The 16,711-nt window shown below is 39.5% G+C and overlaps 1 protein-coding gene across 1 annotated transcript in view; it reads right to left on the reverse strand.

Moving 5' to 3' along the window:
- The window catches only part of TESMIN (testis expressed metallothionein like protein), a 1,691,460-nt gene that overhangs the window by 1,314,050 nt on the left and 360,699 nt on the right, over positions 1-16,711 (reverse strand). Inside the window, exon 4 of the mRNA XM_086958946.1 lies at positions 3,059-3,117. Within this exon, the coding sequence (XP_086815072.1) occupies positions 3,059-3,117 (59 nt within the window). The remainder of the gene's footprint in view (positions 1-3,058; positions 3,118-16,711) is intronic.

The raw sequence follows: 16,711 nt of genomic DNA on the forward strand, positions 1-16,711 counted from the left end.
GTCCCCCTATTCATGGATCAAAACAAATATAATTGTCTTCCCTAAGAAAGGAAAACCCCCTGAGCAACTAACTTCATATCGCCCCATCTCTTTAATTAATTCGGACTCCAAATTATACGCCGAAGTGATTGCCACGAGACTCAGTGGGGTTATTGAACATCTTGTCTCCCCGTGGCAACATGGCTTCGTTCCTGGTAAAAGTACTACCGATCACACGTGTAGGGCGATAGCCCTTTTCGATGCCATGTCTGTCACGGGGGGCCGGATGTCAATGATCCTACTGGATGCCGAAAAGGCTTTTGATCGTGTCTCGTGGAGCTTCCTTTGGGCAGTTATGCTACACAATAATTTCGGCCCTAAATTCATTAAAGCTATCAAATCCATGTATATATCTCCTAGAGCAAAACTTCAGATGTTAGGGTCTGAATCTGGGTATATTAATATCACCAGGGGCACCAGACAAGGGTGCCCTTGCTCACCCCTATTATTTGCGCTCTATATAAACCCATTAATTTTAAAATTTCTTGAGAGCCAATCTATCAACCCAATCATATGTGATCAATATGCGACAAAAGTTTTGGCTTATGTCGATGATATCGCTGTTATTACATCTGACCCGGTTGAGGCTATGGAGGAAATTGTGAGCTTAACTTCCGAATATGGTATCCACTCAGGGTACTCTCTGAACAGGGGGAAGACAATTGTATTATATACAGATAATACTAATTACATCGATCAGAGAAGAGCTGATAAAGCTACCTATCTGGGAATCATTATTAGTTCTGATGTTAAATTAATAACCGGCCTTAACTTTAACCTTCTTATTGAAAAAATCAAAAAAGATCTGGATCGGGTCAATGGCTTTCACCTATCAATCATCGGAAGGGGCAACTTTCTTAAAATGAATGTGCTGCCTAGATGTTTATATCTGTTTCGCGCAATTCCCCTTGCTGTAGCGGCAAAGACCTTAAAAATACTCGACTCTCTTATGAGCAAATTCCTATGGCAACAAGGTAAGATCAGGAGATCTCATAAGTTATTGTCACTACCTAGAGATAGAGGTGGGCTTGCCATTCCGAATACTAGTCTTTACTATTGGGCAGCACTTCTTAAACAAATCTCACCGCTGGTCAATTTTAGTCCAGAGATGGCTACTTTAGACATTAATGTCTTACCATCAATATATGAGCTGGTTCTTGTGAGGGATGCAAATGGGTTGTTTTTACAGCAAACAGAGGCAAAAGATATTAAAAAGAAATGTAAATTTGAAATCGTAAACAGTGCTTGGAAGGTATGGGCTAAGATTGCCAAGCATATGAATATCAGGAAATTTAACAGATATACTTCATTATCTCAATCAAAGCTTACTTATGGTTTCTCCCACGATGTTATAGCTAGGAAATGGCAAAGGCTTGGAATTTGTAGAATAAAGGATTTTTTGTTAAATAATTTTGAAACTACGTTTTAGATTTAAAAAGTAAATACCAACTCTCTAATGGTGATTATATCAAATTTGTACAAATCTATGCCGATCTTAAAGCAAAGGGACCAGCCTTATGTTTAATGAGACTGGATATTATTGAAGCCGTTAATAAACCCTGCACAAGAATAGGATTGCTTTATGATCTCTTGTTAACTAACATCCAAGATGATCTAGAGAAAACAGAAACAAATTGGGCTACTAAACTTAACAATCCCAATGTTGATATCTATAGAGTGTTGGAACTAAGCGACTCACTTTTTATGGCTAGCAATCTTAAAGCACAGACTTATAAAACTGTTTTTAACCTTTATTACACACCTGCCAAATTATTTACATGGGGCAAAAGGGAAAATGATCTGTGACCTAGATGTTTACAGGGTCCAGCGACATTAATACATATGTTCAGGAGCTGTCCCAAGCTCGATTTAATTAAAACCGCGATTAGTGATTATTGGCAAGAGCTATTTGGGCGTAAACTCCCTGAATCCGAAACACTTTTTATTTTTGGCTATGATTCCTCGTTAGAAGTTTCAAAACACGAGGAAAGACTGCTATTGATTGGAACAGCTGTTCTTAGAATCATCTTGTCAGCCCGCTGGAAAGAATTGGAACCTCCCAGCTTCCAGATGTGGCTGGCCCGATTTTTAGCAGTTTTCAGTTTTGAGACGGCTATTTATGCAACTAGGGGAATTAGAGCGAAGAAATTTGGAGAATCAATATGGCACCCAATTACGAATTGGAAAGCATGTAGCAGCCTTACCACATAAATACTTGATATAACTGACTTGTCGTAACTGTGATATAATCTAAGTGGCTAGAACATTTGGTATATTGTCATTTTATAATCCTGTGTTGTTTATTTTAATTGCTATGTTGATTCAGCTCTTGCTTTCTTCTCTTTTCTTGTTTTCTTTTTTCATCATGGATTTATCATTTGTAATGAGTTGATTGCAAAATGCTCTTTCTGTTTGTATTGTCTGTCCGGATCTGGTTCAATAAAAAAAAATCCCCCCAAAAAAAAGGAAATAACATCAGACTTATCACCCAAAACTTCACAATTTAACTAATGAAGCAAAAAGACTTTCACCCACAACAAAGGAGATTGAATACACACGATCGATCACACTTGTACTTTTTTTCATAGCACAGGCACATTGGCACTTTAAGAATAACTCAAGGTTTAAAGTAAATTAAGGATTGTAATGAATTGAAAGAAGTACATATTTGGAATCAACACAGTGGGCTTTTCTCCTTTCAACTCTAGTTAAACACACTCGTCTGTGTACAACTTCTTTTGGCAGGTTCACGAGCAGATTTAAAAGCTGCAACAGCTTCCATTGTCAGCCAAGTGGATGGAACAATAATTGCTGCAGTCCAGATGAGACATTTAATTGTCAATGCTATTGGTATATGTTCCTGCATCACCCTCAACGTCCTTAATGAAAAGTTTAAATATGGGGATTACTCAATGTTCTCATGTTTTAAAGGACAGAGTGCAAAAACATGTTTTCCCACAGAATGAAAGCATTTATGAGTTAGCTCATAATTATTCAGAAGCACCTGATAAATACTTACACCATCGTCGCCACTGCCATGAGGAGAAGAATGTAAGCCATCATAACACTCTGCCAGTGCTACAAAACAAAATTAATAGATATTACAGTGACATACAGCATTTTATAGTACCTAAACCTTTTAATTGTAATCAAAACAGTACAGTGGAAGATGAGAGGGCATACTTTTACCTGATTTTCTGTGCACCAGCTACCATATTTGCAAAAAGACCAATCAAAATGGTAAATATAGTCACTACTTAAGTATAGTGTTCGACATAGGTATCGTCCTCTTAATTTGCAGAATTATACCGGTATGCGGAGTGGATGTCGAAACACTCTTTTAAATGTGTTTAATCAACAAATAAAATGAAACGTTCTCTCTTTTTTTTTAATACAAGCACATTACCCATATGGGACTACTAGGGCCCCTTAAAGTCTGAAGTCCAGCACATTCCTATAATGTCTTGTTAAAGAGATGCAATCTGAGTTCTACATTGAGCTTAGTGAGGGATACCAGCCATTTCAAAGACAATAGAATGATAGGTCTGATCTGATAATAATCATGCTACCCGCAATTGATGAAAACTTTAAAGGTAAATCACATTTCCTTCTCTGTCGCGCTAAATCCTCATAATTCTTTCCAGTTAGTATTTGGAGGTGTGCAAAGGGCTGCTAGTCTACATCATAGCCGAGGCAGTTTCATCCATTAAAAGCATGTACCAAATCCTAGATGGCAGTCTAGTATATCTGGCCACTGGGAATATTACAAAGGAGGGTTGCTTAAAAGACCAGGCACTTGGATACCCGGGGAAACATTTATGTGTTCATTCATACCAGAGCTTGGTTGGGTACTTACATATATTGAATAGTATACCACCAGAATATTGTGAAGAGCGAGACGGGCAGTGCATAGTGCTAACTATTTCAATCAAAATAGGAACCTTTTCATCCTTACAAAAAGTCTTCCTCTCACTTATACACTAACCATATGTTAAAACTTCTTTCTGGTAAATGTATGCAAGTTCTGAACTATTTGGCAGATCAAAGGAAGGCCACATTCAATTACATACAACTCCCAGGCGGAAGCTAGCCTTCTAACCCGTGAACATGGTTTAAACAGATCATCGAAGTACATCAGCACAAAAGGGGAGAAGAAAAACACGAGAGGAGACACATGCCGTTCGTAGAGAGCTGAACGTATTAAAAGAGTTTCCTCGAGAATACATTGAACTGATACAGCTTATCCAATCACAGTAGTGAAATACAAAATTCTCCTGAGCGAGGCAAGCGGAAGAATAAGAAGGAAAGCAGTTTAATCAAGAACAGACAACTGTGATAAACAATATAGCTATTCAATCACGAGTTAAATGGTGAACCTATAGAAAAACCCAAGGTGCTACTACAATTTCAACATCCTATTGTATTTCAAATGTAAATACTTGAAATTGGTCAGTGTGATGAATCATATATGGAGTGACATAACCCACACTTTTAACATTCCAGGATTTCAGGTCATTCTATTGGGTACAATAATTCCTTTCCCGTTTCTCGTTCACAATTATGAAAAGGGTCCAACATTTGCAATCCATTATAGCTACACTTTTCAGTAGAAATGCATTTCGCACTTCTTTAGATTTGAAATCGAGTATTAGGATTCCAAGGTGCAATTTTTTCAAAATAGTTGAATTCATACTTGATTGAGAATAATCCTAGGTTTCTGCAACAAGATGTGGTTACATCCTTTTGCTCAGTCGTAATTTGCTTGTACACATTATATTAAATTAGATTTTAGTGGTTAGTTTTAAGGCTAAGGATTTGGCAAAATTGGCAGAGAAGTGGACAGATGTAACAGATCACTCAGTCACAGTTGATAAAATTTCTTTATCCGTGTGATGCAAGTGTCAATGTTTGAAAACCTTAAATATTCAGCTACAGTATTGTAACACTATTTACAAACCATATCTACCTCCTCCGAGAATTCTAAAGTAGTCTTCACATACACAACCAATAGAAGTGCTGTGGGTGGGAGCAATGTCTTTTACATGCTTGCTAGTAGTCCGGCCTTAGAAACCTCCAGGAATCAAGATTTTTAAATAAGAATCATCCGCATTGTGAGGGGTACCCCCGCATAATCCCTTCAAATCTGCAACTTTCGTGTTTGTTTTTTTAGAGTTTATCGCAGTTAGACTTTGATCTACGCTTCATAGACCAGGATCCTAGTAAATCGTACGTTCTTATATAGCGCCCTTCACCGTAAGGTCTCAAGGTGCTTGCTTTGGGAACCCGTCCTGGCTTTTCCTTACGAGATAACCCCTACTGGGCATCCCCAAGGTGAAAGCCAGGCATCCCATCGTGGTGGGCCGTAGTGGAGATTAAGCAAGCTATTGCCCAGAGTTGCAGAGTGTGAACCCATGATTCAAGTAGGCACCGAGGCGAGAATTATCGAGTCCGTGGACATTTTGAGCTCAAGACCCTGCTGCATCGGGGATTGAACCCTGGTCCCGGGTCTGACCTCTGCGTCCGGGTCTGCCTCCTCTAACCGGTGAGCCAAACTTCTCCACTATAACTGGTGTACTAATACATGCGGATCATTTTTTATTCACATTCTATTGTTTGGCTGGCCACCTTTACATGCTAATGTAGATTTCATATATTATATGGATGATCTGGTTTTTTTCTCGTTCTTTCCTCTTTTTTTTGTTTGTCTATGTCTTCATCACTCTCGATTTATGACCATCATCAAATTATTACTTTTGTGCCTACTGATGATCCTATCATATAAAGCATATTGACTTGCTTGTTTTGTAATTACATAATGCAAATCTTTCCTTTTGGGAGCTCATATGTTTTGGACTCTCTGTTTTGATTTTTTCACTTGACCTAATAAAAATATAAAATAAAATATTAAAAAAGTGACACGTGCATTTCCCTATTCAGGTTTGGATCTCTGTGTTGTGACCCTTTGACCAGGTTGCTGAATTTCTTCCATGTGCAGTCATTCCAGAGGGTTCCCAAAAATGCGGAACATTCAACAATAAAAATAAATCATTTAGACCAGAGCCGATACACATCAAAAGACAAATCAACCCAATGATGGACCCCACGTGGGCAAAAATAAGTGCAGGTCTATACTGATTCCAAAACAAAGTCCAAGAGAGGGTAGGAGCCCAATCTGGCATGTGACACGTGTCAGTGTGTCACAGATATCTGGTACGCTGTTTCAAGCCTACCCATGCCAAAAACGTCAGCGTGCCATTAGGTTATTTATAATGGGCTCCACTTTAATTTAGGTAAAATCATGCAAATTAAAGAGGAACAACTAGAGGTGAAATAGTACACATACCTATACTACTTCCCACTATTCCAGCTATATCGCCGGATTTATACACTGGCTCCCTCCTTTTTAACTCGTCCATTTTTCATTAGCCCCTTCTTCCGGTACTATGCTTAACTTCCTTTATATCTTACAAGTATTGCTTTATTCTGCACTCCAACCATGTGGGCTGCATTGCCCATAGCCTAAATGCCCTCAGGTGTGTGTGGTTTGCTACAGAAGTGTGTTTTATAAACACCCTTTTTGCATCTGACCCACCAGTGATCCAGGTTGCCGGATTTACCCAAGTTGCAATGTAATGACAGCCAGCTTTAAACAATCCACAGAGGTAGTAGCACTCACGGCAATGACACTCTGTAATGCAATTTCTCTTTTCGAATTATTCACTGGCAGTTCAGTGATGGATTGTAGAGAGCCGCTTCACAGGAGTATAGTACTGTCCTAGTGACATTAAGTCCGTAAGGCCAGACTCCATCTTGAGCAGGCAGAGACTCTATTTTCTTAACTTTCGCCTAATCCTGTGCGTGGCTGCCTTTGACGCAAATGCCATCTGTCCTTATCTTTCCAGGAACCTGTGAAAGTGTAAAGTCATTCAGACAATGGCATTGATAAGACACAAACGGAGAGACAATGACATTGATAAGACACCTGATGCGGCATCAGTATACCTTGTTATCTCTCTTTCAAGGTCAAATACTAAAAATAACAATAATAATAACATAAAAAATGTAGTCTGAATTGATGTGTTTATGTGTTTTTACCTCATTTGTTTATAATACTGTGTTTAAGACTAACATCTTGATGTACACGGACATTCCCAAGGTTATGTCAGAAATTCCCCATATCATATAAACCCCAGTATAAAAGGCTTATTAAGTGACCACTTGGCAGGAGAGGCCCTTCACCTCAGATTATTGCACAAGAAACTCTGCCAGAAAAGCTTAGCAGCGAGTGCCAGACAGCCTTGGTGCTGCATGTAGTGTCCAGATCCAGAATTATTCAATTCAATTCTGATCCTCTTAAACACCTTGATGAACAACAAATCAGGAAGTCTTTACCATTTCTTTTCTGAACCAGGACAGCACCAAGTCCTTTCTCACTCGCATCTGTAAATAAAATTGTAGGCAAACCCGGTACAAATGCCTGAAGAAAGGGTGCTTTCTTCAACTCAAACTTAATGCAATCAAATTCCCTTTTACAGTCATCCGTCCATTCAAACTCAACATTCCTAGAAGCCAATCTTCTCAAACACTGAGTTTTATCTGCAAATTACAAATGAATTTACCATAAAACTCCACCATGCCAAGAAAGGATATTAATTCTTCCTTGTTCTCTGGTTCCTTCACCTTGTTAATAGTGTTCACTAACTCCTTTTTGGGATAAATTCCTTCCCCAGTTATTCTATGTCCCAAGTAATTTACTTCTTGTACACCAAACTTACATTTACTTCTCTTGAGCGTCATGCCCGCATCCTCCAAACGTTTCAGAACCGCACACACACGACTATAATGTTCCTGAACACCGTTCCCATAAATCAGCAAGTCATCCTGATAGCATCTCACTCCAGCCAACCCTCTCAAAATTCTAGCTATTATCCTTTGAAATACAGATGCCGCAGACACGAGCCCAAAAGGAAAGGCATCCTTTTATACCTATAAGTGCCCATGGGAGTGATAAATGCTGTCAGATCCTGAGAAGACTCATCCAACTCCACCTGATGATAAGCGGAAGCCAGATCCAGAGTAGTGAAAAACTTAGCCCCCTCCAACGTACTCACCATCTCATCAATATTTGGTAGAGGAAATCTATCCACTACCACCTCTTTATTTAACGATCTCAGATCAATACAAAGCCTAATCTCACCAGTTGGTTTTTTAACGACGACCACCGGAGCTAACCATTCAGTAGCTTCCACCTGCTCAATCACTCCACTCTTCAACAACTTATCTATTTCCTCCTTCACTTTCTCTTGCTCCATCAGGGGTATTCTTCTTACTTTCGCTATTACAGGAACAGCATTCTCCCTCAATCTAATATGATGTTTATACCCCTTCAAACATCCTAAGCCTTCCCTGAAAACCTTTGGGAATTTTCCTGCTAATTCTCCTCCCAGATCCACTTCACCCTCTTTCATTTCATTTACATCTACTTGTTGAATCTGAATCTGAGGATTAGCATTCGGATTCAAACTCACTCCAAATTGACCCTGATGCACCCAGCCCAGTAATGTATCACCCTTCTTTGCAACATAAATCTTACCAACTATTATCTTACTCCCAAGTTCTATCTCGGCCATAAAACATCCAATCATCTTAATTGGTTTATCTCCATATCCAAGTGGTCTCAAATCAGATCTCATCAGTTTTACTTTTCCCACAAAATATGTATTAAACAACTCCTCATCAATCAATGTTATGCGTGAACAAGAATCAAACTTAAAGTTTATCATTACATTTTCCACTTTTACTAAATGTGTTGGATGATCAGCCACTTCACATTTTATTTCAAAAGTAATCGTTCTAACTTGTGGCTGACTCCATCTCCTATTTGTTATTTCAGGCCTAAACACTTTGGTTCTACAAAATTTGGCATACTGACCTTTCTTCCCACACGAGTTACACACAATCCTCAATGCAGGACATAATGATGAATTCGCCAAATGACCTATTTGTCCACATCTAAAACAGGCAAATTTGTTACTTTGCCCTGCAAACAAATTCTGACTTGTAAGATTAGATCCTGTATTTTCCTTCTCAAAACTACTTGAAGTCTCATTTTTCTTCACCTGACAAACCACATCTTCTACTTTTGTTTCTTCTTTTTTCTCATTTAAAGATCCTTTTTCCTTCTCCTTCTTCAACTCACCAACACACTTAGTCATATGTTCTACTTGTTTTGCTATCACCAACACTTCCTCAAGGGGCGGTTCATCCTTCAACCATAGTTCCTTTCTGATGTCATCATGTGCGCACCTCAGTACAAATTGATCTCTAATCCTTTCATCTAGAGTCTGACAAAAATTACATGAAGAGGCCAGCTTTCTCAATGAGGAAACATATTCTTCAACAGTCTCATCCTTTTTCTGCTCTCTCAATCCAAAATGATAGCGTTCCATAATGGTACTGACCCTTGGCAGATAATGTTTATCAAGTTGTGCAATCGCAATTTCATATTCATTCAAATTTCGTTGTTCTCCAGCCGACAAGTCAGGTAGATGTTCCAAAACGTCTTGACCTTCCCCCCCCAAACAATGAAGGAGAAGAGCAAGTTTCCTTTCCGCACTCAAATTAGTTCCGCACACCCTCGCATAGTTAGCAAATATTTACTTCCATTTTTTCCATTTAATATTCAGTTCTCCTGGACTCATTAAAAAGAAAGCAGGCTGAGACTCATTAAATAGAAAGCAGGCTGAGTTACATTCTGCATTTTTTTTTATATATATATATATATATATATATATATATATATATATATATATATATATATATATATATATATATATGTGTTCCCTTTATTTAATATATATATATATATATATATATATATATATTTAAATATCTTGTAATTAAATGTTTCTCTCCTTTTCCCTTTTAACTAGAATACTTTTCCTTAAATTTAAATATTCCTTTTGACCTTTCTCCTCTCTTTTCTTCTTCAATTCTTTTTTTTAGACCCACAAGATTTCTATTGCATCATTAAGTCTCTTGTCTTCTTTTCTTTCCTCTTTTTTTTATATTCTGACATCACAATGTTGTTCTATAGACTTCCCAAAGCTTCCCTTCTTAATTCCACACTTGAACAATAGTGCTTACAAGCTTTGTGATGTAATTTTAAGTCTTTTTTTTCTCTCTTCACACGCTTGCATTCTAATTCTGAAACGCAGCGCTTGTGACCTTTGAAACGCAGACGTTGTTTCTTTACGTAAGACGTCTGGAACGCAGCGTTTCTGACGCGCAGCTCAACGTCAGCGCTTCCGACGCGCAGCTCAACGTCAGATGTTCACGAGTCTCCTTCTTTTCACGAGACCCAGCGCGAGAATCTAACGTTCTCCAAACCTTAATTTCCCTTTTTTTTTATTTTGTCCTGACCGGCACACTTCCGATTTACGCTCCCCACCAAACTCCTCACCCGTTTTCTTTTCGTTTTCTATTTACGCCGCTGGGAAGACTCAGCTTCCTTTTTTCAAAAACAGCCGCTGGAGGAGCAGGAGCGTCGTTCTTATTTCCCGCCTGTGTTGGGGTAAGGTTCACCCGATCGTCGCCAAATAATGTAGTGTCCAGATCCAGAATTAAGTAGTCAGGAACATGGTTGGTTAAAGAGCAAGAGTTAATTATAACCCCAGCCACAGGTCTAATTCGCAACTGACAAAAGGAACTTCCATGTATTCCAGAATCTCACACGAGATCGGAATACACAGAGCGGGATGTTCCAGCACATTAAAGGTACAGCTATAGAAATGGATGTGCACCATCACACTGCAGCATCCTGTTCTTCACTGAAAGCTGATACCGAGCTAAGGCCGAGAGACCAGCTGATACTGATGAGTGTTTTCCTTTCGAGGGAACACCCTCTCCCGGCTTCTGTGAATTACAATTACAGCCTCTTGCTGTAAACTGGTATGCAGTGCATCGATTCGCCCTAAGAAATTCTGGATACATGTTACACCACTACATGCTTTCATAGTATTGCGCACTGAAACAAATCGGGTGCTAGGTTGCTTGATGATATTTCCTCTATGGCTGAAATGTTCATATTGTTTTCGTTGTTTGTAACATACATTAGTGCTTTTTTAATAATATTCCGCGGAGTTATTTTAAATGTACTAAGCAACAGATGAAGTTAGTTGAAATAAACACTTTTAATCATAAAGTGTCTTTTTTTTGCAGTATTTGTGTGATATTGTGATAAATGAAACTGACCTTTCAAATTACAACTGCTACTTTGAATCCCTGTTTAGGGATAGTTAGTAAACTGCAAAGCATGTACACCACTTCAACTACCCGCTGAGTGGGGTTGTGTGGGGCTACAACATCCTGTTTTTTCACATTCAATCGCTGGAGAATTGAACTAAGCTCACTGATGACACCCACAGGTGTAAAAGCAAACCTTGTAGAGCTAAGCCTTAGACTCAGTTTACGTAGCACTAGTAATCACTGACATAAAAGTTCATGCAGCAACTTTTCGTAACTTGCAGACAAATAATTGCAACCTCTGGATTTTTAGGGGAAGCAGCTTGCATTCTGCAGATAGGAGAGGAGCAGGAGCCAGTGAGTCTGCATTCCCAGCTATGTCTGTCAGACCACATTAGGGGGACCACAGTGCAAGCAGGGTCTATTGGTCCTCAGCTATGGTCTTTCGTCTTTGATGACCCCAGCTTATGATTCTGTAAACCGGGCCAAGTACAACACGTTCACAATTTAACTCTTATTAGTAATGATGGCGAGCAATCAAATGCTTCTCAGAGAGAAAGAGGCGGTGTGGAGTTGTTGCAAGCTCTTTTGCAGTGCTTTACTTTGTTAAAGAGGGAACTTTAATACAAACAGAAAACTCAATACTAAAGAAGACAGACAGCAGACATGAATATGGAGCAACTGCGATCAGGGCTGTGTTACCATTTCCCCTCAGTCTCCCCACTTCCGGATTTGAGCTACATCTGGGCAGGTGTCAAGCTCAGGTGCTAGTTAGTTTTCTTAGTTCATTTAGCAGTCCTCAATTGTTATTTTATGACCACAGCTTAGTCTGTCAGTTATATCTGCGCAGCCAGCAGGGACCTGCAGCACATGTCTGGTTCACTCCCTTTTCTGGGAGGAGATGCACTGGCTGAAGGTATCCCCATGTCACAACCTCAGCAGGCAACTTTGAAGGCTGCCACCCTGAGTCTGTGAAGGGGTTCAGGGCTCTAGTGTTGATGCAGGTCTCCAGCTGGTGACATGCACACTTCTGGGCTTCAGGTGAGATGGAAATTTGGGCTGCAGGGTCAAGGGTCACAGAGCCACCGGATAAACTCTTTTGATGGTGGTACAACCCACCACAACACAATATGTTAATCAAGTGGTATGGTCCGATCTGGCACAGTTTGTCATTGCAGTAACACAGTCTGCCCTGCACAGTTCATTGTTGCAGCAGCGCAGTCTGATTGTGCATAGTTTGTTGTTGCAGCAGTGCAGTGCGCTTAGGTACAGTTTGTCAATGATGTGGTTACCACCTGGGACCATCCTCTTGTGCGGGTGGACCCTCACACTTTCGGGGTCAAGTTGCTTCTGTCTCTAGTTGGACAATGACACCTCCTGCAAGTTTGGCAGGCTCCTTTCCTCTCTCAGCAGGTAAGCGGTGTCCTGGCATTTCAGGAAAGAGGAACAGCCTCTTCTTTGAAAATGCAGCAACATGTGGGTCAGTGGCTCTCACCTTCATACAGATAAAGAAGATTAAAAAAGTGGATTCTCTGCCTTTACTTTTAGAACCAGTTTGGGGTGTTTTTTCATGTGTCCTCAACAGGCTGGTCTCCAGACCCAGCCTTTGTGTAGAGTGATGCTCTTCACAGCAGGGTAGTTATGAGTGAAGAATGCACATAACAGACAAAAACAAGTATGTTCTTTCTGTACCAGGCTATCAACAGCCACGCTTAGCAGTGATTAATAAACAGACTAAAGGCTGGCTCACCAAAAGCACACTTCTCACTATGAACAAAAGAGACAGAAGTCCCACCCTTTACCCCCACCATCTACAGAATAACAATGTTTAGGTAGGCTAATCAGCAGCCCCTCTCAGCAAAATGACCTAGTCAGATTTCTAAAGGAGCCCACTTCAGTGCCTTGGTTTCATCTCTCCAGTTTCTGGAATGTTAGCAATACACTCCAACTGTCTGGGAAAACAACCTCACCTCCATCTGGCACACAGGAACAGGACATTGGCAGTTCTGGTTAACTCATACACACAATGAATGTGCCACACATTCACTTGAGAAGTCAGTGCTAGGATCTGGCTTAGTGCACACAGGCGGAACTTGACATGAGTGGGCCTGTAGGCCACCACTTCACTGACACAGATAAAAAGGTCATCACTGCTCACTACATGCTAAACTTGTGACAGGGATGGTAGTCCACTTTCAGACAAATGTTGGCATGCCTAAGCTGCTCCTCTACGGCCAGTACATGCCCAGCACCTTAGTCATCTTAAGGGACAGGCCTTTGTGCGCTCTCCCGCACACACACAACACACACACACAAACCAGATCAAAGTGAGGCTGGAGCCACAATCAAAAACGAGGATACTAGATACTTGCAGTTGGGAATATAAGACAGGGGAACAAGACTGTACACTATGCACGTGATATTCCAGTCCTTACAGTCTTGTCAGATCAATCCATCCCCTTCCCATTGCTTATGACTGGAAAATTGGTAAGTTCCTCAAAATCATACCGGAATGATCAAAGTGCTTCTATTATGTATCCTCAAACTTCTTGCTTTAGCTGAAGAAAAGTCAAGTAAACATCAAGGGTTATTCAGCGGCACATAAATCATATGCCATAATGGACCGGCTTAGCAACTGTATGAGATGCCCTGAAAGATGTGCTGAAAGGCCATTTTATTGCAGATGTAGGCTTGTTGAGGAAAACTACAGAAGTTTTGTTCGGTAAGCTTCTATTTGTATTTATGTTATGTATAAAGCGCAGACTGCCACGCTGAAAAGGTAAAATAAAAGTACACACATTGTAAGTTAATCAGTGTTGCTGAAATAACCAGATCTTACTTTTTATTTTTATAAAAGAGTCAAATCCTACAGTTGGATGATGGACAGCAGCAGAAGATTCCAACTGTAACCTTCTAAGTAGGAGAAAGATCGTCCCCGGATTCTGTTACAACTAATGCGAGGGATAGCAGTTACGAGCAGCTTGGAAGAATTAAGTTAAAAAAACAGGACTGATAAAATATAAAATGTTTGTTCAGGCAGCAAGGACTAAGACTGTTGATAGCATTGAGGTTCAATAGAGAACCTTCAAAAAGTCTTATGAAGTTTTAAAAAATGTTAATGAATAAGTACATCCCTTAGAAGGTTCAAAATCAAGCATGCCAATTAATTTGGCATTTCTTGTAGGCTATGAGAAAGGCATGCCAAACTGCCCTCGTACATCAAATTCCCATAATCAAGGTAAGATGTAATAAGAGCTTGAGTCACTGTTTTACAACTGGAAGATTTTCAGCATCTTTAAAAGCCGAAACAAGTGGCGGCAACTTAGGTCACCCGTTGAGCCTTAGAGAGATCTTGATTGATTAAAAAAAACTAAGGGCCAGACGTAGGAAGTCTAATACTGGTCGGCATTTCGGCCGTTACCGACCGGTATTAGGATTTTCAGATGTAGGGGCTTAATTTAAGGAATCGGTAAATTACCAAATTCTTAAAGTAGGAAGCACTCAAGTGAGTGCTTTTTACTTGTAAGGATTCGTTATTTACCACCAACTACAAGTTAGTGGTAAATATCGAAAACCTTAAAAAAATCAATTTTGTGCTTTTTTCAACTGTGTCATGTGGCAGACATACATGTCCTTAGGGCATGTATGTGTGCCACATGTGCACCCATGCACTATACAGGGGTGCAACAGGGTGTCAATGTGACACCCTGCCACCTTTGTAAGTCTACCCCCTTTTACAGATTCAGTATTTACCGAATCGGTAATTGTCATTCATTCCTATGGGCCACCAAAATTTAGTGAATCATTAGCTACATATTATTTACCGATTCTAAAATACCCAATCGGTTTTTTAGAATCAGTAAATGATATTTACCTACATCTGGTCTTAAATGTCTTGCTAAGGTGACATACTGAGGCGTGGGACAAAGCTGGAAAGCCACATGTATTTTCAAGTTTGCCAAATGTAAGTAATTCAGTCTTGTCTGAGCTCAGTTTCAGACAATATGAAATCATCTAGGTCGTTAGAATATACAAAAGGTTACTTATTTTAAAACAATAATTTGCCATTTGCAGCGCAAATCATATTGAATCCAAAGAAACGAATGGCTAATGGTGATATATATACATTGAAAAATATGGAACACACTGTTGAGCCCTGGGGCACACCATATGTGAAAGACTGATTTACAGAATTAAAAGGAGGAAGAACAAACTGAATATCTGGCAAAATGAATAAGGCCATTTAAAAGCCTGTATGAAAATAACAAAGTTAAAGAGACAAGCAAAAAAAATAACAGAAAGGGACACACTAATAAATGCTGAATAAAGACTGAGTAGAACCAAGCCGGCTGAGCTACCCAGGTTTAACAAAGCCCTGGTTCAAGATCATTTTAAATCATCTGTAGATTCATGCAGAGCAGTTTCAGTGCTGAATTTAAATCAGAAACCAGATTGAGAACTGTCGAAAAAAACACAGACTTCCAGATATTCCTATACTTGTCTATTTACAATCTTTTCAATGATATTGGCTGGGAAGAGAAGAATTGAAATGGGCCAGTAGCTGGAAGGCACTGAAGGAACTGCTGCAAGCTTAAACAGGATGTGAAAGAAACTAACATAAGAAATAACCGAACCAATTAAAAAGATTCTGGTGGTGAATGTCCACTCTTAGGGAACATGTAAGAAAATTGCAACCAGGTAAATGGGAGTACACCCTGGTTCGGCTTCATCATGAGGCTGGCATTAAAGTTGGCAGAATACTAGAACAAAGCTAAGGACTTGGATTCACAGACTGCATGTAGTATGTAAAGAAGTACTACAGTAGTACTACCAACTTATTACAAAATGAGTTCACAAACCTATGGATAGAAATCTCCACATCTATATTCTCCACACAAATAACTTTACTACTTAGTAGTAAATGTGGGAGGGATCAGGAGGGATATGTGAAAATGGGGTCAATCAATTAGAAAATGGGAAGAGTTTGGGGGAAATAAAGTGGGGTTTAGGGAGGGGCAGGCTCTACAAATACCCACCCACAAAAGAGTAAGCCAACTGCTATCCACAAACTACACTTCTAAAGTGATTACAGCCATGAAGGTGAGGTGAAAAAGCAGGTGAAAATGTACTCCAGCCCAGCCATGAAATAAGTCAAGGTCTCCGCAGGGCTACTTACACGAACTGCTACACATTCCCATTGAAAATATTGGAGCTAGGGACTTATAATAAAACCCCTTAGAAAATAATGTTAAATAAATACAATTAGTTCACCTTCAGAAAACACACACACATATACAATATGGATATATATTTAAAAAAATGAAATTAAACTCTTTTTTTAATGAAAAATAATTTTGAAATAATTTAAGACATCAATTGCTTTTAACAAAATGTAATACATATCAAATAAAAAAATGTTAATGAGGGT

Source organism: Lissotriton vulgaris, chromosome 2_1 (assembly GCF_964263255.1).
Source record: "Lissotriton vulgaris chromosome 2_1, aLisVul1.2, whole genome shotgun sequence".
Lineage (NCBI taxonomy): Eukaryota > Metazoa > Chordata > Amphibia > Caudata > Salamandridae > Lissotriton > Lissotriton vulgaris.